General features: G+C 45.0%; 1 protein-coding gene across 1 annotated transcript in view; it reads left to right on the top strand.

Annotated features, from left to right (window-relative positions):
• Positions 1 to 22,756, top strand: part of Fry (FRY microtubule binding protein) — a 250,702-nt gene that overhangs the window by 175,729 nt on the left and 52,217 nt on the right. Inside the window, exons 40-49 of the mRNA XM_038345555.1 lie at positions 865 to 1,063; positions 2,736 to 2,857; positions 5,216 to 5,403; positions 6,397 to 6,491; positions 8,118 to 8,725; positions 10,093 to 10,190; positions 11,036 to 11,206; positions 17,022 to 17,162; positions 19,069 to 19,248; positions 21,695 to 21,856. Of these exons, the coding sequence (XP_038201483.1) occupies positions 865 to 1,063; positions 2,736 to 2,857; positions 5,216 to 5,403; positions 6,397 to 6,491; positions 8,118 to 8,725; positions 10,093 to 10,190; positions 11,036 to 11,206; positions 17,022 to 17,162; positions 19,069 to 19,248; positions 21,695 to 21,856 (1,964 nt within the window). The remainder of the gene's footprint in view (positions 1 to 864; positions 1,064 to 2,735; positions 2,858 to 5,215; positions 5,404 to 6,396; positions 6,492 to 8,117; positions 8,726 to 10,092; positions 10,191 to 11,035; positions 11,207 to 17,021; positions 17,163 to 19,068; positions 19,249 to 21,694; positions 21,857 to 22,756) is intronic.

The following is a 22,756-nucleotide window of genomic DNA, read 5'->3' as shown; positions in this document are numbered from 1 at the left end:
TAACATTATTTTTAAAAAAAAGTATTTTCTTTTCTTTTTCTTTGTTTTTTTTTGGGGGGGGGGGGCAGTTCGAGACAGAGTTTCTCTGTAGCTTTGAACCCTGTCCTGGAACTAGCTCTTATAGACCAGGCTGGCCTCAAACTCACAGAGATCCACCTGCCTCTGCCTTCTGAGTGCTGACATTAAAAGCGTGCACCACCACTGCCTAGCTAAAAACAGTATTTTCTTATGCTATAGTTCTTTGAATATCATGCTATATAGCTCGTTAAAATATTCTGACACATGGTTAGAGTACAGATCAGTAATAAAATATATACTTAGCATGCGTGAGGCCCTTGGTCTAATCCCAAACACCAAATGCATATATGTGTGTGTGCATATTATATGTTCATATGGCATATTATATGTTCATATGTACATATGTCCCCACATACATATTAAATACACATTTAACTTAGTCAAGCTCATAGTCACATTTACTCAAAAACATTAAATATAACTTACCCATCAGCCATTGAGTAACCAGTGTTTTTCAAAGGAGTGATTTTAAATGTTTAAATTGTCCATTACTTGGCCTTTTATAGTTAGGTACTTGCTGATCTGGCTAGTATATGCATAAAACACATATGCACCTCTCCTTTACCACAGCATTTAACCAAACCCCCGTGTGGAACGCAGCATGTCTCCCCATTACATCCCCGTTACACACTGGCATGCACAGCCATGCATCTCAGGCCGTAAGGAAAGCAGCATGACTGGTGTTGAGGGCTCATAACCACAGACCAGATCAAGGGCCCTTCAGTGTCACACTTCAGACTTGCTGGCACCCTCGCCCATCCTCCTGCTGTCTTCTCTTCCCACCAGGCGGCTTTGACTTCCTGAGGGAGGACCAGTCGTCCCCCGTGCCAGACTCCGGCCTAAGCTCCAGCTCCACGTCCTCCAGCATCAGTCTTGGTGGCAGCAGCGGGAACCTCCCACAGATGACCCAGGAGGTAGAAGACGTGGACACAGCCGCCGAAACAGACGAGAAAGCCAACAAGCTCATTGAGTTTCTGACAACCAGGTAATGGGGGCGGCAGTCAGGCCCGAGGATGTTGACCACAGTCCACCCCGGAATCACGAGCTCGGAGACCATTTGCGCATCCGCTCCGGAGTCGGAAGCCAAAAGGGACGTGAAACACAATGGGGAAGAATCCATTTAGTCAGACGTCAGAATCATGGGGTGCTGAAAATGGTCCTGCTTTCTCGGGTCTTCCCATTCTCCATGTTAGTCATAAGGCTTCCGAACTGCAGGTGCCCTGAGGGCTAGTGGTGTGGGAAAGCCTGCATACAGGTGATCTGGAATCATGCTGTCCTCCCTAGGGCCTTAAGTCGTGCACGTTCAGCCCACAGCTGTCAACAGTTATTGGAGTCTGCTAGCAGTCACCTCATCTACTCCTCCCCATTCCTTAAAAAGATAACTGTGTAGCTTTATATGTTTGTGTGTTTTACTTGCATGTGTACATATGTGTGCAATGTATGTACAGTGCCCGTGGAGACAGAAGAGAGCTTTGGAGGCCCCAGAACTGGAGTTACAGTTGGTTGTGAGCCACCTTGTGGGGGCTGGGAACTGAATCCAGGTCCTCTGGAAGAGCAGCCAGCGAGTGCTCTAACCACCAAGCAACTCCCCAGCTCCTCCATCCCATCCTTACTGTTGAAACACAAGTTTAGGTAATAGAAGCCATTTTCTGTTGGCTCCACGGTATCCCACACCTTGATGATGTGATTCTGAGCAGCAGCAAACATTCATCTTGGCGAACTCCTAACATTTTTACATCACTCCCCAAACAAAATATAACACCTACAGTATGCCAAGCACCGGCCTTTTGAAATTGAGCATTTTACACTTATTTACTTCTTGGTGCAGGAGGGTGCCTGCCATGATGTCCAAGGACAACTAGCCAGAATCAGTTCTTTCCTCCTACTGTGTGGGTCCCAGGGATCAAACATGGATCCTCAGGCCTGGCGGCCCATGCCTTACCTACTGAGCATCTTGCTGGCCTAAAATAGGAGATTTTAACTGTTGTAAATGAGTTTAAAATAATGCTGGTAAGATGCCTCAGTAGGAAAAGCACTTTTCCAGAAAGGCTGGCAATACAAGTTCAATCCCTGGGACCCCCTGTGAAGACAGAAAGAAAGAAGAGACTCCACAGAACTGTCCTCTGACCTCCCCGTATGCACCATGGCATGTACGCCCACAAACTCACATCATACTAGAGCACAATAATTAGTCTTTTAAAAAAACATCAAGAGCAAATCCCCACAAACAGAGTTATTTTTCAGTATGTGTAAAAGTTTTGATATGCTTCCTCTAGTTAATTAGTAAAGTTTAAAATAAATAAATATATAAATGTGTATATATATATATATATATGTATATATATATATATGGAGGCTGGAGAGATGGATCAGCAGTTAGAAACACTGGCTGCTCTTCCAAAGGATATAGGTTTAGATCCCATCACCAACATCAGATCTGTAACTCCATCTCCAGAGGATCTGATGCCCTCTTCTGGCTTCTGTGAGTACTGCACTTATGGCACATACCCACATGCAGATACACACACCTAACCATAATTAAAAATAATAAAATCTTTTTTTAGAATTACATTTTATCTTTGGAGTTAGAACCTCCTAGTGTGTCTTTTAACACAAAATGACAGCTATGTGTTTAACATTGGTATGTTTTGTTTTAGGGCATTCGGTCCACTTTGGTGCCACGAAGACATCACACCCAAAAATCAGAACTCAAAGAGCGCCGAGCAGCTTTCTAATTTCCTACGCCATGTTGTATCTGTATTTAAAGATTCCAAATCAGGTACTTCTTCCTGTTTCTCCAAATCTCTCTCACAGCATTCGTCTCTCGTGGAGCACACTACAAAAGTATCATGCACGACCCATCATACATTTCCAGGCTGCAGCTAACTGATGAGAAATTTCCCTCTGTATGCTGTGACTACCATTAATGCATAAAGAAACTGCTTTGGTCCTATAGCAGGGCAGAACTTAGGTAGGTGGGGAAAACTAAACTGAATGCTGGGAGAAAGGATGCTGAGTCTAGAGAAGCCATGTAGTCCCTCTGGAGCCAGATGGAACTTTATCCGATAAGCCACAGCCACATGCCGATACGCAGATTAATAGAAATGGGTTAAATTAAGATGTAAGAGTTAGCCAATAAGAACCTAGAGCTAATGGGTTAAGCAGTGTTTTAAATAATATAGTTTCTGTGTGATTATTTCAGGGCTAAGCATCCAGGAATTTCTGGGATGAACAAACAGGCTCCTTACTACAGCTAACAGCAATAAGATTTATTCCTTTTGGTCCATATTCATGTGACATCCAAATATGTCAAAAGGCCTCCTTGGCATAAAACATTAAAAGATTGCTATTTTCCTTGGGTCTTGTCTGTCTCCCTGAAAAGAGGAACAGCAGTTGTACAATTTAATGACCCCAAACAACTGTGTGCTTTACACTGCATTTTCCTTCCCACCTGGTCAGATGGTTTTCTGATGCCTAAGATCTTGCTTTCGGGAGAATGGTCAAGTAATGTGTATTGCCTTCCTTGGAGCGTCTGCATTTCAGGATCTGTATATTGATAAAAGAGAACAGAGTCTTTGGCACCAGGTCTTGGATGTCTTTAGAACTAGTTAGATGCATCCCTATCTTTCCTCTACTTTAAAAATATATCTCCAACAAAACATCTTGAAGAAGAGGAGGAGGAGGGGGAGGGGGAGGGGGGGGGGGGGGGGGGGGGAGGAGGAGGAGGAGAAGAAGAAGAAGAAGAAGAAGAAGAAGAAGAAGAAGAAGAAGAAGAAGAAGAAGAAGAAGAAGAAGAAGAAGAAATACAGGCATAGTGCTTATTATCGTATAATCCTGGCAGTCTGAGGCAGGAGAACTGTTTCAAGTTCAAGGCCAGCCTACTACACAGTGAGTTCCAGGCCAATCTAAGCTACAGCATAAGGTCCTTTTTCAACAAGAGGGAGGGGAGGAGGGAGAAAGGGAGAGAGGGAAGGAAGGAAGGAAGGAAGGAAGGAAGGAAGGAAGGAAGGAAGGAAGGAAAGGAAAGCTTTTAAAAAGGAGTCCAGCGATTGAAGATAGCTCAGTCAGTATACTTGCCGCACATACATGAAGACCTGAGCTTGGATGCCCAGCAGGCACACACCTGTAACCTCTGCACTGGGGGAATGGGGCAGGTAGATCTCCAGAGCTCCCTGGCCAACCAGTATATCTGAAATGAGCAAACTCCAGGTCCATTGAGAGACGCTGTCTCCAAAAGTGAGGAAAACACCCGTCATTAACATGCCACCTCCACATGGGTTCTTGTGTACCTGTTCACATGTATATATCAACATACACACAGAAATGGGGGGAGGGGAAGAACTATAGAATAAAAAAAGATAAGGAAGAAAGGGTGTTAAATAATACATTTGTGCATGTGGGTTGTATACCGGACATTGTGTTGTTTAATTCTTGTAACATCCCAGTGAGATACAGCCTGTTGGTTACAAGTCAAAGAGAAGGTTGTGGGCTCCTAAGAAAAACACTGTCTTTCCCAGAGACATACCCTCTGACTTAAAACCAGGACTATCCGGCCTCGAGCCCTCTGCCTCTCCCTGAAAGTTCCATGATTCATACAAAGTTTGCTTTTTACTTTGAAATGGCTTAAAGTTCTATTGTTCACTTGTCTGTTTGCTTATATACTGTTTCCTTTATTTTTAAATTCTATGTGTCTGACTGTTCTGCCTGAAAGTTTTATGTGCACCATGTGCATGCAGTGCTCGTGGAGGCCAGAAGAGGGCGTCAGATCCCCAGAACTGGATGGTTGGGAGCCACTATGTAGGTGCTGGGAACCAAACCCAGGTCCTCTGGAAAGAGCAGCAAGTGCTCCTGATGAGCCATCCCTCTGGGTCTTTACATTTAAGTTTCACGATGCCCAAGGCCTTGCGCATGCCAGGTGAACCCTCCGTTCCTGAGTAGATCCGCACCCTGTTTGTTTCTGAGGCAGGGTCATCCGGTCCATGGCACTGTTGCCAGCTTAAAATGGTTGATTTTTAAATAAGCATCCGTATGGGGTTGGGGCTGCGGTCAGCTGGTTCTAACTCTCCTCATTACTTGAGTGCGCCAGTGTGAATCACGGAGGCTGACCTGTCTGTCCCCCCTGTTCTTCTGGCCGCAGGTTTCCATCTGGAGCAACATTTGAGTGAGGTCGCGCTGCAGACAGCCCTTGCCAGCTCTTCCAGGCACTACGCAGGCCGATCCTTCCAGATCTTCCGGGCCCTCAAGCAGCCCCTGTCAGCGCATGCTCTGTCTGACCTCCTGTCGAGATTGGTAGAGGTGATCGGAGAGCACGGTGATGAGATTCAGGTATGGAAAGGAGTGACCCCCCCCCCCCCAAGTACTCCTCCATGACACAGCATTCTGCTGGAGTCCCTAGGAGCTGGCTTCAACCCGCAGAACCACACCCAACGATCGATTTTAGAAATTAACCCTTAGTATTTCCAAGTCACTAAATGTACAAATTTAACAGATGCGGTCACATTTTGTGACATGTGAACATCTGAAAAATCTCTCGATGGTTCCTTGTGTTTGTCTGTTTGGTAGTGGTAGCGGTGGTTTTTCATAGCAGGTGGCAATAGCTTGGTTTATATTGTTTGGGATTATTTTGCATTATTTGGGGCCTTTCTGCCCTCTGCTGAGGACTCAGTTATACTGTCTACCAGTGCCAAGCAGGGCTCCCCACTGTATGTGGGCCAAGCTCTGTCCATCCCTGCATGGATGACTTCCGGAGCTGTTCAGAGCTCTGGAGAAAGGATGGAGAGAGACTCACTGCTGGAGGAACTCTAGAGCCTTGGGAACACTGAGTGGCTGTGAGGCTAAGGCCAACCCGTTTCTCCTTTCCCCATGAGACATACTCTCTGTCTTCCTTCCAGCCATTGGAATTTCGAGTAAAATTTCACAGAAGCTCAGCTCTCCCTACACCTCACCTTGCCCATGGTTTCTACACATGGTCACCCCCGTGTTTTAGTGACCTGCCCTTCCCCTCAGCAGAGGACTCAGCCACACACACACACACACACACACACACACACACACACACACACGTACTCCCCTGTTGTGTTTTCATCCCTCGTTAAGTTTGTCAGACTTGAGGAACTAAATCCTTATGGTTATCCGCTAACCCCTGTGCTGTGTTGTTTTCCCTAGCGAGCCTTATAGTTTGACCTTAGACTTTGTAAATGAACATCATCACGACTGTCTAGTGTTCAGAAATCCCGTTGTGGTTGGAAGAGAGTTTGTGCTAGGTGAGCTCCCCCTCGGGAGGTTAGCATCATTGAACGCTCTCTGTGTGCTCCACAGGGCTACGTGATGGAAGCGCTCCTGACCCTGGAAGCCGCTGTGGAGAACTTGTCTGACTGCCTCAAGAACAGTGACCTCTTCACGGTGTTGTCTCGGTGAGAATCGGATTACTGAGATCTGGCTGTCAAACTCACTGTGCTGAATGCTGGCCAGAGTACAAAGAACAGATGTAGGTTTTGAAATCTACTTAGGACCTAAAAAGTATATTTGGTATCTTCTTTTATTAGGATTTTTTAATTTTTGTGTGTAAATGTGTATTTCCTGAGTACCTGGGAGTTACATGTGGTTGTGAGCCACTATGTAGGTCCTGGGAATGGAACCCCTGTCTCTGCAAGAGCAATAAGTACTCTTAACCACCAAGCCGTCTTTCCAGCCCTGTATAATTTCCTTAGATTTAAAAAAGGAAAGGGGGAGTTGCAACATACATGTTTTCATTATATGTACATATTTTTAAACATGTTCCCAACACCCACATGGAAGCTCTTAATCACCTGTAACTCTAGTTCTAGGAGATCGTAACACATAATTTTAGCCTCTGCAGGCACCAGGAATGCATGCAGTATACATACATACACGCAAGCGAAACTGTCATACATATAAAATAAAAAATTTTTAAAAGAAGAAGAAAGTCTGGACTAGCGTGGAACGAACTCTTTTTTTTGTTTTGTTTTGTTTTGTTCGAGACAAGTTTTCTCTGTAGCTTTGGTGCCTGTCCTAGAACTAGCTCTTTTAGACCAGGTTGGCCTCGAACTCACAGAGATCTGCCTGCCTCTGCTTCCCAAGTGCTGGGATTAAAGATGTGCATCATCATCACCCAGCTGATATTTTATTATTTTTAACATGAGCATTTCTATACCTTTGGTGCGATCACTAACCCTAGAATCATCGGTCTGTATGAACCTGTATATCTGGCCTGTAAGAGTACACTAGGTGAAGGTGAGTGCCAAGGCCCCTACTTGTGGTCCTCGCACTGATGATGAAGCCTCAGGAGAATTGCGAGTCTTTGGCCAGCCCAGGAGGCATAGCCAGACTCTATGAGAGAGGGGTAGGGGAGGAGGGAAGGAGGGAGGCAGGCCAACAAAATGCAGTAAAGAGTTTGACTTTTTCAGTATGAGTAGAGTTAAAAGACAGATCTCTCTAAGTTCAAGGCCAGCCTGCTCAAAACAGTGAGTTCTGAGTCAGCCGGGGCTGCATAGTGAGACCCTGTCTTAGAGGGGGGGATCGGGGAGCAATCAAATTTTATAAGTGCCAAAACCTTTCCCCTGCCCTGTGTACTTACCATTTTCCTTCTTGATAACTCTCTGCTCTAAATTAAAAGGAGATAAACTTTGCACTTGTTGGTATATCTTATTTTATAATTTTCCCCATCCACGTTCAAATAGAACACAAATGGTAGGTCACTCAATTGCTGGGATTTTGGACTTTCACTAAATGAAAGTTAGTGTTGGTTTTTGGAGATTTTTCTTGCTCAGGTTTATCCTTCAGAGCCTGAGTTAAGAATAAAAGGTGTGTGAGTAGAGAGGGCTGTCTCCCATCCAAGTGCTAACCAGGTCTGGCCCTGCTTAGCTACCAAGCCAAGTTTGGGGTGATATGGTCATAGACCAAGGCACTGTCCTCTGAGGAATGGCTCTCCTCCTTGGCTGTCCCTCGGAAGACAAGAGCAGGAGCTGTTCAGTGGCATGTGCTGGCACTCTGCTGACTTCACCTCTGTTTATACCTAGTTCTTCATCACCAGATCTGAACTCCAGCACTAAACTGGCAGCGAGCAGGAAGAGCACCGGCCAGCTGAACGTCAATCCTGGGACTCCCAGCGGCAACACCGCAACCGCAGAGCGGAGCCGGCACCAAAGGAGCTTCTCGGTGCCCAAGAAGTTTGGTGTGGTTGACCGGTCCTCCGACCCACCTCGAAGTGCCACGCTGGACAGAATCCAAGCTTGTACCCAACAAGGCCTTTCCTCAAAGACCAGAAGCAATTCCTCCTTGAAGGACAGTCTTACAGACCCATCCCACGTAAACCATCCCTCCAACCTGCTGGCCACCATCTTCTGGGTCACGGTGGCCCTGATGGAGTCCGACTTTGAGTTTGAATACCTCATGGCGTTAAGGCTCTTGAACCGGCTGCTGGCCCACATGCCACTGGATAAAGCTGAGACCCGGGAGAAGCTCGAGAAACTCCAAGGGCAGCTGCAGTGGGCTGACTTCTCGGGGTTACAGCAGCTCCTTCTGAAGGGGTTCACCTCCCTCACCACCACAGATCTGACCCTGCAGCTCTTCAGTTTGCTGACGCCAGTTTCCAAAGTGCCCATGGTGGACTCATCACAAGCCATCGGTAAGGCCGGTATCGCGCATCCTTGTAGCCCTTCATGGTTGCGTTCAGCCTTAGAGAAATAAGATACTACTATATGTCTGTATCTATAGTGTTAGATCAAAGTATTCTATAGCATATAAAACAAAAGGGTAGCAATTTATATAGATATAGTTATGTGTGTATACGTATATTCATATTTGTATGGGTGTGAATGATTTCTGGGTCAAATTGCAGGTGTTGTCAACTTAGTCCCTTGCTCTTGTACATTTTTTTCCTAATCCCAAATCTTCTGGATTTTGTTTTCGGTTTTTTTTTTTGTTTGTTTTCTTTTTTCTTTTGTCTTTCTTTGTCCTCTTGAAAAATGCATTGGTTCTCTATTGTTCTGAATTAAGTAAAATTAATATACCAGCTTTTTAATACCGTAAGTAATTAAGAATTCATTTCATTAACTTAGCCATACTGAGAAATTCTAATTATCTTGAAGAATATTTCCAGTTATATGACTAAGGCTCAAATATGTTGTTTTTATTTTTTTGAGACAGGCTCTAACTAGCTTGATCTGGAACTCTACATAGACCAGGCTGGACCTCAGAGATCTGCCTGGGATTATAGGTTATTCCACCAGGACCAGCTGTAAAATATGTTGGGTTTTTCGTTTTGTTTTGTTTTGCTTTGTTTTTTGAAACAAGGTCTCTTTGTAGCCCTAGGTGGCCTAGAACTCACTAATAGACCTGGCTGGCCTTGAACTCACAGAAATCTGCCTGCCTCTGCCTCTCAAGTGCTGGGATTAAAGGTGTGGGCCACCACGTCCAGTTTAGATTTTTATATTTTAAAAAGTCTTAAACTAGTGCTTCAGTTCGGTTCATTGCGTGTCAGTAAAATCTGAGTTCACCGTTGCTCACAGACAGGTGACTACCGTATGCCGAAATTACAAGTGTAATTCAGCTGCCCTCACACAACCAGGTGTGTGGTACACACTGATAGTCCCAGCCCTCAAGAAATGACGGTGGGCGGGTCACAAGTTCCAAGGTCATTCTCACTCGGGCTAAAGATCATTCTTGTCTCTGTGAGAGTCCCTGTCTCAAAAAACAATGATAAGCCGGGCAGAGTTGGCGCACGCCTTTAATCCCAGCACTCGGGAGGCAGAGGCAGGCGGATCTCTGTGAGTTCGAGGCCAGCCTGGTCTGCAAGAGCTAGTTCCAGGACAGGCTGCAAAGCCACAGAGAAACCCTGTCTCAAAAAAAAAAAAAAACAAAAAAAAAAAAACAACGATAAAAGGACCATTTTTGAATCGCCGTGGGACAAAATAAAACCTAGGTATGCCTTCCAACTGTTCCAGTCACCGCAGACCACACTCAGCCATGGCCGTTGTGTCTTCTCTCATGCAGGATTTCCACTGAATGTCCTGTGTCTCCTGCCCCAGCTGATCCAGCATTTTGAGAACCCCAATCAGTTCTGTAAGGATGTAGCGGAAAGGATTGCTCAGGTACGCGTCAGGACTCCGCATGCAGCAGGTCCGTGAGGAAGACTCAGTGCCAGGCAGGAATGGCCAGACTGGAGAAGGAAATGGTTATCTCAAAAGTTGATGCCATTCATAACAGACATCTCTAAATGGCTGTTACAAACTGGCTCCTTCCCCACCCCACCCCATCTCGTCCCGCTTCGTTATTAAGAAAAGCAAGCAGGCTGGGTGTGGTGGCACACACCTTTAATCTTGGGAGGCAGAGGGAGGCAGATCTCTGAGAGTGAGTTCTACGTTAAACAGGGCTACACACAGAAACCCTGTGTCCGATAGATACATAGATAGATAGATAGATAGATAGATAGATAGATAGATAGATAGATAGATAGATAGATAGATAGATAGATAGATAGATGATAGATAGATAGATAGATAGATAGATAGATAGATAGATAGATAGATAGATAAAATGACAAGAGAGAGACAGAGACAGAAAGGAAAGAAAAAAGAGTGGCCAGCAGGAGCTGGAGAGACGGCTCAGCAGGTGAAGATGCTTGCTGCCAAGCCTGCCCACCTTCCATCTCCAGAACCTGCATGGTGGAAGGAGAGAGCCGACTTCCTCGGGCTGTTCTCTGGCCTCCACAGGCCCTCCCTGGCACTCACATGCTCACACACATACAGGTACACAAAATAACTAAATTTAAAAAGCAAAACAAGTAGAAAAGTGTAGTAGTTAATTACTAAATGAGGTACTTCTATGGCTACCAAAGCTTATATGGGGCTACTTTCGGTCTGTTAGGACTGAGAATATTGGCTAATGTTCCTTCCTGTCCGTTGGAGTGCTCTAATTGGTCTGCTTATCTTTAAAGGTTTGCCTGGAAGAAAAAAATCCCAAACTTTCAAATCTGGCTCACGTTATGACCCTTTACAAAACGCATAGCTATACAAGAGACTGTCCCACGTGGGTCAATGTGGTCTGTCGCTACCTTCATGAGGCCTATACTGACATCACCTTGAACATGGTCACCTACCTGGCAGAGGTAAGCGCTGATGCTAAAGATAACTTTGACTTTCAGCATCCGTGGCTCACGTGTTTATAAAGCTTTGACAGTGAATGTCTACCATGTGTTATCCCAAATGCTGACGGATTCACCTGAAATCCTCCCAACACACCAGGGACTGGGTAGTCTCTAAAGAAGCTGAGATTTGGCTCAGTTAACTGTTCAGCTCTCGCTTTACGGCAACCGACCCTAGATCCAGCTGCCTCCAAAGTTTAACCCCCTGCTTACTAGACCCATACCCACCAGAGTATGGTAAAGATAAGAAACTTGATCCTAGCTTGGCATGGCCGTGCACACCTGTAATCCCAGCACTTGAGAGGTGGAGGAGGTGGGGGGTGGGGTTCAGATCTTATCCAGAAGTTACTGCATGGCTAGGTATGTTCATGGTGGATCGTTTTAAACTAATTAACAAAGTACAGCCTTGAAATAAAATCTTTATCATTGCCTTTTGCCTGTGATACTAGAAACATGCCATACGAATGTGTTTCTAGCACATTCCTTGCAAACCTGACTCCTGTACTCTGACTTCCGGATCACAGATGTGAGACATTTATAGCATGTCACGGGGCAACAGGGGGCATGGGCAGCACCTCCAGTGTTTGATACTTAGGTCGTTCTCTGAACAAACAACCGACAACAGCAAACTTGGTTCCGCGTTTTTCAGGGTTTCTCTTCCTTCTGGGATATGCCTTCCCAACTCTCGTTAGCGTCTTCCCCACAGAAAAGAGAGCAAGCTGCCCTAATTCTTCTTGATGTAATTATCTAGTTCCGGGTTGTGCTTGCAACGTCATTTTTTTTTTTCAGGTGCTCTGTAATGTCAAGCTAACAGAAGGTACTGCCCATCCGACACTTACCACTGAACCTACAGGGTTTTGACTTACAGTACGGGCTCAGCGGTGTATGAACCATGCCAGACAGTCAACGGCCAAGTATTCACTGGCTAATTCATTGCTCACTCAAGAACCCTCATGCATAGCACCCTGTTGCCTCCGCTAATCCCATGGCCATAGCTTTCCCTGCAAGCAAAGATACCCTTCCCTCAGCACCCAGGAAGTATGAGAAGAACCAATACTAACACCCCGCTACAAAAGCAGGGGATATACAACACCAGTTCTAAGGCAATGAGTAAGATGACCTCACAGGAGATTTTGTCTAGAACATTCATCATACAAGTTTTAAAAGTACAAATTGGATGTGGTGTGTACATACAATGGAATAGTATTCTATCTCCCAAAGGCAAAAAATTCTGGAGCTGGAAAGATGCCTCAGTGATTAAGAGCCCTGGCTTCTCTTGCAGAAGACCCGGGTTCAATTCCCAGCACCCACATGGCAGTCATAACCATAACTATAACTCCAGTTCCAGGGGATCTGGTGCCCACTCCTGGCCTCACATGTACCAGGCATGTAATGGTGCAATACATACATACATATATACATGCAAAACATTCAGACATAAGAAAATAAGTCAAAGTCAGGCGGTGGTTGTGCACACCTTTAATTCCAGCACTCAGGAGGTAGAGGCAGGCAGATCTCTGTGAGTTCAAGGCTGGTCTGGTCTACAAGAGCTAGTCCCAGGATAGGTACCAAAACTACACAGAGAAACCCTGTCTCAGAAAAAAAAGTCTTAAAAAACCAATTTAATAAACGCATAATGTCTTCTATTCAGCCCTTATCTCAAAATTGTCCGCAAAACAAAGCATGCTATTATGAACTCGCTGGTGATGTTTTTCTTTTGACTTACCAACTGCACATGAATCTGCTGATATTTTAATTATTGTCTGGTACCCCATGACCCCGCAATCAAGGCTCCACCAGCCACTCAGGCTGCGACCGCAATATGTAGGCTTAAATTAAGTCTCTATCATTCTATTCACCAACAAAAACTTGGAAGTCAGATGTGGGGTGGAAAACCTGCTAGATCGGGGAAGCCAAGAAACAACCAGCTGACCTTGTTTTTTGATCAGAGACACCACAAGAGATGCATCTTTTCCCTCATCTCAGAACCAAAAGGAAGCCCGGACTCTAGTCCCTGCCTGTGTATCTTCTCTATCCAAATGGCTGGCTTCTCTATGACTAATTCCAGTCAGCCCATCACTGGCTCCGTCCCTGGTTGACAATCTGGACTGTGGCAGTGTGGACTCAATAGCCCACAGCACACCGGCTTCCTGCCCTGGGGAGTGTATTGACATCTGTTCAGTTTCTCCCGCTCCTTCAGGTCTTGGCCATGCACACACACAGATGTGTGTTGCTGTGCTCAGCTTCCCTCAGAATCTGCTCTGCTTGCTTCCTATTTACGTTGTGTGTGTGCCCCTTGTACGTGAGGGTGACACCCCACTTAGCCTTCTGTGTTTTGTTGTTTATAATTGTAATTCGTTTATGTTGCAGACGGCCCTGTTATCACGTATAATGTGATAAATCGTGGTATTTGCTAATGTATCAGGTGGTCACTGGCTTTTTAACCAAGATTTTGACTTGGTTGTTTTTTTTTATTATTATGGTGGGGTGCAGTTAAGTATAGTACCTACAGACGCCAGAAAAGGCATCAGAAACCCAGAGTTGGCGTTAACCAGTGGTGCCGAGCCATCCAGCAGGGGTTCTAGGAAACAGACTCTGGAAGAGCAGTGTGTGCTCTTAACAGCTGTCTCCAGCCCCAGATCATTGCTTTGTGTTGAAGAAAAAAAAAAAACCCAGGTGGTGTGTGCACTCAAGAGGCAGATGCAGGTGGATCTCTGCGTTTGAAGCCAACCTGGTCTACAGAGAGAGTTCCAGGACAGCCAGGGGTTCACAGAGAAACCTTGTCTCGGAGAGAGAGAGAGAGAGAGAGAGAGAGAGAGAGAGAGAGAGAGAGAGAGAGAGAGAGAGAGAGAGAGAGAGAGAGAGAGAGAGACAGACAGAGACACAGACAGAGACACAGACAGAGACAGAGAGACAGGAAGGAAGGAAGGAAGGAAGGAAGGAAGGAAGGAAGGAAGGAAGGAAGGAAGGAAGGAAGGAAGGAGAAATTTTCTGAAATTGTCCATATCGTCCATTTCCTAAAGCAGAAACACGCCATCACAGGCTGTGGGTGTGTGGCTATTACTTAGTTCTTCTACACGTTTGGGAGGTCGCTCTTTACAAAGACTTTTCTAGTTTACACTTCTACAAGTGATGTATAAGTATATTTGCTTTCCCCGGGTGGCAACTAAATTTTGCTGTTCTCTTCGTCCTTTTGCTGTTCTCTTTGTCCTTCTGCATCCTGTTCTGTTTACACTTTAACACTCTTTCCTTGGTGTATTTCCTTTCTAGTCAACATAGTCATTTTCCTACACAATAGATTAATGGAGCTCTCTGCTTCCTTGTATGCAAACTACTTGGTTATTTCTTTTGACCACTTTTGATGTTGGGGTTCAACATCGATTTGAACCATTTCTGTCAGTTCTTTGAAGTAAATTTGAACAGTGATTTGTGTGTGTGTGTGTGTGTGTGTGTGTGTGTGTGTGTGTGTGTGTGTAGTTTTTCAAGACAGGGTTTCTCTGTGTAACAGCCCTTTTTGGACCTTGCTCTGTAGACCAGGCTGGCCTCCAACTCACAGAGATCTGCCCACCTTTTGAGTACTGTGATTAAAGGCATGCCACCACCAACTGGCAAACAATGAACTTTTTAAACAGAGGGGTTTTTTTAATTATTCTTTTTATTTTTATGTGTTAAAGGTATTTTGCTTGCATGTATGTAAGTAAGTGCACCATATGTGTGAAGTACCTGTAGAGGCTATAATAAGAGGACATTGGATGCTCGGAAATTAGAGTTAAGGACAGTTGAGAGCCACCATGTGGGTGCTGGGAGCTAGACCCAGGTCCTCTGGAAGAGCAGTCAGTGCTTTCAAGTGCTGAGCCAGCTCTCCAGCCCTTGACATTTCTTTTGGCTTCGTGGCACCTGCACACATGCACATGAATTCAACATAGGCACACTCATACACATAATGTTTTAAGCCTATGGAGACTGGAGGGGTGTTCAGCACTTAGAGCACAGGCTGCTCTTCCAGAGGATTGAAGTTGGATTCTTAGCACCTAGATGGTAGCTCCAATCCCAAGAGATCTGACGTACTCTCTGGCCTTGGCAGGCACTGCGTGCATGTGGTATATAGATTTACACACAGGAAAAGCACCCATACATAAAAATGAATAAGGAAATAACTTTTTTTTAAAAAAAAGATGGCATCAAATCCCATGAATCTAGAGCTACAGGTGGGTGCAAGCCACTGTGTGGGTTGGAGCTGAACTTGGGTCCTCTACAAGGGCAGCTAGTGCGCCAAGCCCCCAAGCCATCTCTGGGCAGAACAAGGAACTTTCATCATAATGCCTATCATACATATTATTATTTTGGTTTCCCTTTGGATAATATCATCAGTTTCTTTTTCTGTTATAAAAAGAGTTTACACAAGACAAAATTTAGAGGAAGATTGTTCTAGAAAAATGATATTAAAATTATATTATTTGTAGAAAAACACTCTTAATACTGTTTTAGCATTTATCTATTATATAGATAATTGTGTGTATGTTGTCTTCTACATACATAATATATTCTATAATATCATCTCCCATGTTTAAAAATGCCATTGTAAGGTAAGTGTGGTGTCACCTGCCTTTCATCCCAGGACTTGGGAATCCAAAGCAGGTGGATCTCTGTGAGTTTGAGGCCAGCCTGATCTACATATTGAGTTCCAGACCAGTCGGAGGACCCTTTCTCAAAAAAAAAAAAAAAAGTCATTATAGGGCTGGAGATGGCTCAACAGTTAAGAGCACTGGCTGCTGCTCTTCCGGAGGACTGGGGGTTCAATTCCCAGCACCTACATGGCAACTCATAACTGTCTGTAACTCTAGTTCCCGGGGAATCTGACACCCTCACACCAATGCACATAAAAATAAAATTAAATCAATTGTTTAAAAAAATGTCATTATGCCAACTGAATCATGTCTCATAAGATTGTTCTCTTGTTTCAGGTATGATATTTTTAACCATATAACAAAAAGCCATAGCAAAATCATATGTGATCAAAGTGTTTATTTCTGGTTTGAAATATGTTCCCAGAAGTATGACTCCAGTTTCCAAAGCCATGAACTTTGATTGAACATGTAGTGTTCACCGTGTGCCACTGCTCTCTCCTGCATACTCAGCACTTGGGAGACTAAGGCAGAATAGAGGGTTGGGGATAACCCTGGACTACACAGTGAAACAGTATCTCAAAAACCAAACATGAAAAAACTTGCAGACCTCTTTAGTTTTCTTGATCTCCATTGCTAGGTTATCCAGCTGACATCTCTAATGATATGTGAAATACACATGTCTTTATCTCATTAACCAGTACTTAATAGTCTCAATTTCTAACCTTTGCCAACTTTGTAACCAACAAATTATGTCTTTAATTTGTAATTTTGGTAGTGTCCCATAGTTTTCCTTTTGAGGTTTACTCTCTGTTTCTTTACTATTCGAGTTTTATGTTTATGATTTCAGACCTCCCTTAATTGCCTTCACTATCATTTATTCAGTAATTAGGATTTTAACTGGCGCACGCCTTTAATCCCAGCACTTAAGAGGCAGAGGCAGGTGAATCGTTGTGAGTTTGAGGCTAGCCAGTGCTGAATAGTGAGATCTCTTAAAAAAAAAAAAAAAAAAAAAAAAAAAAAAAAAAAAAAAAAAGCTAGGGTTTTGTTTGCCATACCCCCCAAGCACACCACAACAATAGGGGTATGGGGAAGCCTGGGTACTTCTCCCGGGAAGAGGGTAGAACTGACTGACTGCACTTTGCCTCCTGCAGTTGTTAGAGAAAGGCCTTCCCAGCATGCAACAGCCACTCCTTCAGGTCATCTACAGTCTGCTCAGTTACATGGACCTGTCGGTTGTTCCTGTCAAGCAGTTCAACGTGGAAGTCCTGAAGACCATTGAAAAATATGTGCAGGTGAGTGTTTGGATAGATCCAGAGCTATCCAAGAGAGACCTAGAGGCTTGCTTGTGGCTTGCCCTCGGATGTAAAGCCATCTGGCATCCGACCCCACATTTATTCATCTATATCCATGGCAGACATGCACTAGTTGATCACACCCTGAATGGCATTTTTAGAAGAAAGGCAGAAAAAGACCTTAGCACAGTCCTTGCTTCAGGGGCGGAACATATATGGGCACATTGTCTGAGTATTCTAGACACATACCTAAGTGGGAAGTCAGGAGAGGGTCCTGTGCTGCTATCTTATTTCCAAGATTGTTGCATGAACCCACAAGAATCTGTTAAAGGGTTTCAAGAATTTTTCCTTAGGTATAAAATGGGGATAAACACTGACTCATACAGACAGATTAGATACTGCTGTGCCCAGCCATAGACTCTGACTATGAGAGAGAGAGAGAGAGAGAGAGAGAGAGAGAGAGAGAGAGAGAGAAAGAGAGAGAGAGAGAGAGCACGCGCAACCCCTCTCCCCCAGCACGTAAGTGGTCTTGTATGCAGACAAGAGCACACCCTAGGAATTGCTTCCCTAAAAGTCATTGGCTGAGTCTTTATTAATTTTGATGGTGTCCATAGTTTTTCCCCTGCTGTGGAAACAGCAATGAAACCACTTCCCCAATGTTAACACATATCCTGTTTGTCATTCTAAGGACAACACATCTTTAAAGTATGCAGACTGATTTAATTCAGTAGTTTTTTCTATTGTCCAGCATCTCTCTGCAGCTGTCATTCCTTTCTCATTACCATTTATAAAATTTAAAGTTCATGAGGCCTTATGCAATCTGTCCTGGGGGTATTTATTACCACTTTCTGTTGATTAAGAATTTCAGTGTGTGCTCAGTCATGGGTGAGCACAGGAGAGCTGTGTTCTCAGTGTGTGCTCAGACATGGGTGAGCACACAGAACTGTGTCCTGAAGTGTGTGCTCAGTCACGGTGAGCACATAAAACTGTGTTCTCAGTGTGTGCTGAGTCACGGGTGAGCACTCACAGTAGGCAAGGGTGCTTCATGGCCCATAGCTTGTTTCCTTTGAGTATTAAGAGCTCATTCTGGACTCTGGAGAGATGGCTCAGGAGTTAAGAATACTGGCTGCTCTTGCAGAACACCAAAATTCAGTTCCCGTCATCTACCTGGTAGCTCATAACTGCCTGTAACTCCGTTTCCAGGGGAGTCTAGTGCCTTATTCTGGCCTCCGAAGGCACATGGCACATATAAAATAACACAGGTGTGTGCACAAACACACATATGTGCACAAAAATTATAAATAAATCCTTTGAAAAGAAGACCATCAACGCGGTGTGAGCAAGGTGGAAAGGATTCAGCTGAGTTCCAAGCAGGGGGAGTAGACAGGGACCTAATTATTGGAAGGGAGGGGTAGGAGAAAAGGTGGACGGGCGTCCATCCCTGTGTCAGTTGACGAGGAGGATGTGATGTGATGGGGAAAGAGATCAGGATATCCAGTGAAACCCAGAGCAGCCGCGAGACCCAGAGAAACCACAGGACCAAGTTGGCAGGGCCCTGGGGGTGGGGGAAACCTGCCCGTGAGCGATCCATAGTCTAATACGAGTGCGAAGCTTTTATCTTTGAACCGCTTAAGATGACTCCTTAGCAAAAATAATACCCTGCGATTTCAACTCTAAGTGACGGGAAGATGGCCACAACGGTCATTATGTGTTATTTACTGATTTCCACAGGGTGGGTTCACTTCCCTTACAAATGCTCTTTGTCTTTTCCTAGCGTTTGTCTTTTCCTGACTGTTAGACTTTATGATTCAAGTCAGTGAATTCTAGCCGGTCATGGGTTCAGTAGTGAGCGCGGACTCTCAAAAAGTGGGCTTCCTTTTAACCCTTGGATGTTTATTGCCAACAGAGCATTCATTGGAGGGAAGCATTGAATATCTTGAAGCTGGTCGTTTCTCGATCGGCCAGCCTGGTGCTGCCTTCCTACCAACACAGCGACCTCTCCAAGATAGAGCTCCACCGGGTGTGGACCAGCGCCTCTAAGGAGCTGCCGGGCAAGACCCTGGACTTCCACTTCGACATCTCAGAGGTCCTGACCCACTGTGACTCTTTCAGTGAACTGTAGCCTGGGTATCTGGTGGCCACGGGTAAAAGCAGTTACCTAGAGAGAGGTTTTACATTTGTTTTAAATGAAGACATCTGAAGCCTAAATTAGGTTCTGTTCTTTTAACAGTGCATGAGTGTGGGACTCTCAATGGGGAATTACTAAAACTGGAAACCACAGGCTTGAGAGGGCTCAGTGGGTAAGAGCACCCACTCTCCAGGCACAAGGACCAGAGGTTAAATCCCAGCACCCAAGTAAAAAGCCTGGGATAGCCATGTGTGTCCATGATTCCACCACTGCAGGTGGAGAAAGGGAGACACTGAGAGCTCATAGGGCAGGCTACTTAACATGGTGAGTTTCCACTCTGATGAGAAACTCCCACTCAGTGTCCTGCTCTGGCCTCCACCTGCCCTGGTGCAGGCATGTGCATGGATCACTCAGAGGGGAGAGAGAGAGAGAGAGAGAGAGAGAGAGAGAGTTTTCTTCGTTGACTTTCATTTTTTCCACATTCAAAATGTGACATCTGCTTCTATCGTTAGTATTAAAATTATATTAACATTATATTAATTCCAGGTGGTGGTGCCACACCTCTTTAGTTCCAGCACTCAGGAGGCAGAGGCAGGCAGATCTCTGTGAGTTCAAGGCCATCCTGGTCTACAGAGCAAGTTCCAGGATAGCCAGGGCTACACAGAAAAATCCTGTCTCTAAAAAACAAAACAAAACATAACAAAAAATAAATTTGGGGGTCTGGAGAAATGGCTGAGTGATTAAGAGCACTGGATGCTCTTCCAGAGGACCCTGGTTCAAGTCTCAGCACCCACATGGCAGCTCACACCTCTCTGTGACTACAGTTCCAGGGGATCTGGCACCTTCCCAGATATACATGCAGGCAAAACACCAATGCACAAAAAATAAAAATAACTAAATCTTATAAAAATATTAATTCAACAGCCATATTTAACTTTTTTGGGGGTGGAAACATTTTGAAGCCTTTGACTTGAGTTTGTTTTGATCCAAAAATCTAAAGAAAGCATTCTACAGTTAGTTGCATCCCTCAGCTCCCAAGGACTCAGATCTGTTTCAGAACTGTAGCCAGGTTCAGAAGGTTCTGTTCACTTTCTGCCACTTCAAGGATCTCGAGCTGGTGTTGAAGAGACCTCCTTGGAGACAGAATTTAAAAAGTGCCCCCCACCTGACCATATACTGTAAGATTCTCAGAAGGTGAACTTTATAAAGTATTGTACAACACTTTGGCCATGACCTCATCCGTTTGAATAACTGAAATAATAGAAATAATTCAGATAAAAATTGTCAGTATTTGAGAGGACATAAAGATGGATGACTAGAGATTGGAGAGAAGGAAAATGAACTTTAATCTTTTATTACAAGAACTTTTTGCAAGTTTGGCCTGATGAAAGAAGCCTATAATCTCAGCATGCAGGAAACAGGCTACAGGTCCAGCCTGGTCGATAGAACAAGTTCAATGCAGGCAAACCAGGGCTACAGAGAAAAGAGATGGGGTGGGGGTGAGAAGGAGGGAGGAGCGGGAAAGAGAAGGATTCTTTCAAGCTCAAACGTCTAGAATTGACTTAACTGGCCCCTCTATTGACTTCAGTCTTCATGGCTTGAGTCTGAAGCAGTGATTCTCAACTTCCCTCATGCTACAACCTGTGGGCAGAGTCCCAGCAGCTATTCCCAAATAACCACAAAGAGGCTTACTATTAATTACAAATGCTCGGCCGATAGCTTAGGCCTGTAGCTTGTTTTTAGCTTGCTCTTAGGACTTACATTAACCCATTTCAATCAATTACGTGCTGCCGCATGGCTCATTGCTTATTACCTCATTTTGTACACATCCTGCTTCCTCTGCCTGTGGCTGGCGACTCCTCTGACTCCACCCTTTGTCTCCCAGCATTCTCTCTGCCCCCAAAATTCTGCCTAGCTATTTATTGGCCAATGAGCTTTTTAGTAACAATGAGAAAAATACATATTCACAGTGTACGAAGACTGTTCCACAGCAGCGACCCTTTAATACAGGTCCTCATGTTGTGCTGACTCCCGGCCACAAAATTAACTTTGTTGCTATTTCATAACTGTAATTTTGCTACTGTTATGAATCATAATGTAAATATTTTTGGAGATAGAGGTTTGGTGAGGGGGTCATGACTCACTGGTTGAGAACCACTGATCTAAAGTATAATAAAGTCATTGCATTGGTTTCTTGCTGACAACCAGGGTGCTCATGGTGTGCAAGTGGCTCAGAACGTGCCTTGAACACCAGGGAAATGAGCCCGCGTGTGACACTGAGTTTCACTGTCTGATCTGGCTCTAACCACGTGATCAGTTTTTAATTACTTTTGGGCTGACAGTTCCTTATACTGGAGAAGCATTAGGGTGCAATAATAGTACCTCTGCATTGTTCTTTCTCCAGACGCCAATCATCGGGAGACGGTATGATGAACTACAGAACTCCTCTGGACGGGACGGGAAGCCTAGAGCAATGGCTGTCACCCGGAGTGCGTCGTCCACCTCCTCGGGCTCCAACTCCAATGTCCTTGTTCCTGTGAGCTGGAAGAGACCCCAGTATTCCCAGGTATAGCGCCCTAAGTGGAACTAAAGTCTGCTATTCACCATTACCCCTACTCGTGTGGCCATGCAGACTCCTGTGCCTCCAGCGATGGGGGTCTCACAGCATTGAAAGGGCAATCCTTCTGTCGGGAACAGCCCGTTGGGTTTAGCTGATCGGCTCTTGCCTCTTCGCTTATTGGTTCTGGTTCCTATAGCTTGGGGAACAAACCTGAGCTTCCCTTCATGTGTAGTCCTGACCCTCGCCTCCTACCCATGTCCAAATGAGTCCTCAAAATACCAGCACCTGCTAGCCCCTCCAGGAGCTCACCTCCAGCGATCTAACTTCCTCCCACTAGGCTCCCCCTCCTAAAGGGTCCACCATCCCCCAGTAGCACTGCAGGCTGCTGACTAAGCCTTTGGCATGTAGGCTTTTGATAATAATTGGAGATCAAAATGACAGCAGCATCCATCTTGGCTCTAAGCGCAGCTGCACCCCCCAACTGCTGACAGCTGCATCCCAAATGTTAGGATTCAGAGCCTTACACTCTCCTTCTCACTGCCTGACCTTCCCTTCCCAAGGCCTTGACCTCCTGCTGTCCCCTCTATTAGCTCCATTCTCAGAGAGACCCTTTCTATAGGAAGCAGCAGCAAATTCTAGTGGCTCCAGATTGTCATGGCTTTGGGTTCTGATGATTTCAGAATGGAGACTCGCCCTCTTCTGACATCCACAGTAGTTGTGGAAAAGGGGCCTTTTGTTAGATTGATCTATCTTTAGTCCATGAGTATGACTGCTTCCCCTGTCTGTATTTCTGGGCACCATGTGCATGCAGCACCCGTGGAAGCCAGAAGAGGGCACCAGATTCCCTGGAACTAGACTTCCAGATGGTTGTGAGCTGCCTTGTGGGTACTGGGAACTGAATCCAGG

The sequence above is a fragment of the Arvicola amphibius genome, chromosome 10, assembly GCF_903992535.2.
Source record: "Arvicola amphibius chromosome 10, mArvAmp1.2, whole genome shotgun sequence".
In the NCBI taxonomy this organism is placed as follows: Eukaryota; Metazoa; Chordata; class Mammalia; order Rodentia; family Cricetidae; genus Arvicola; species Arvicola amphibius.
Note: the sequence above shows the minus strand (reverse complement) of the source record. Positions and strands in the feature narration are given on the sequence as shown.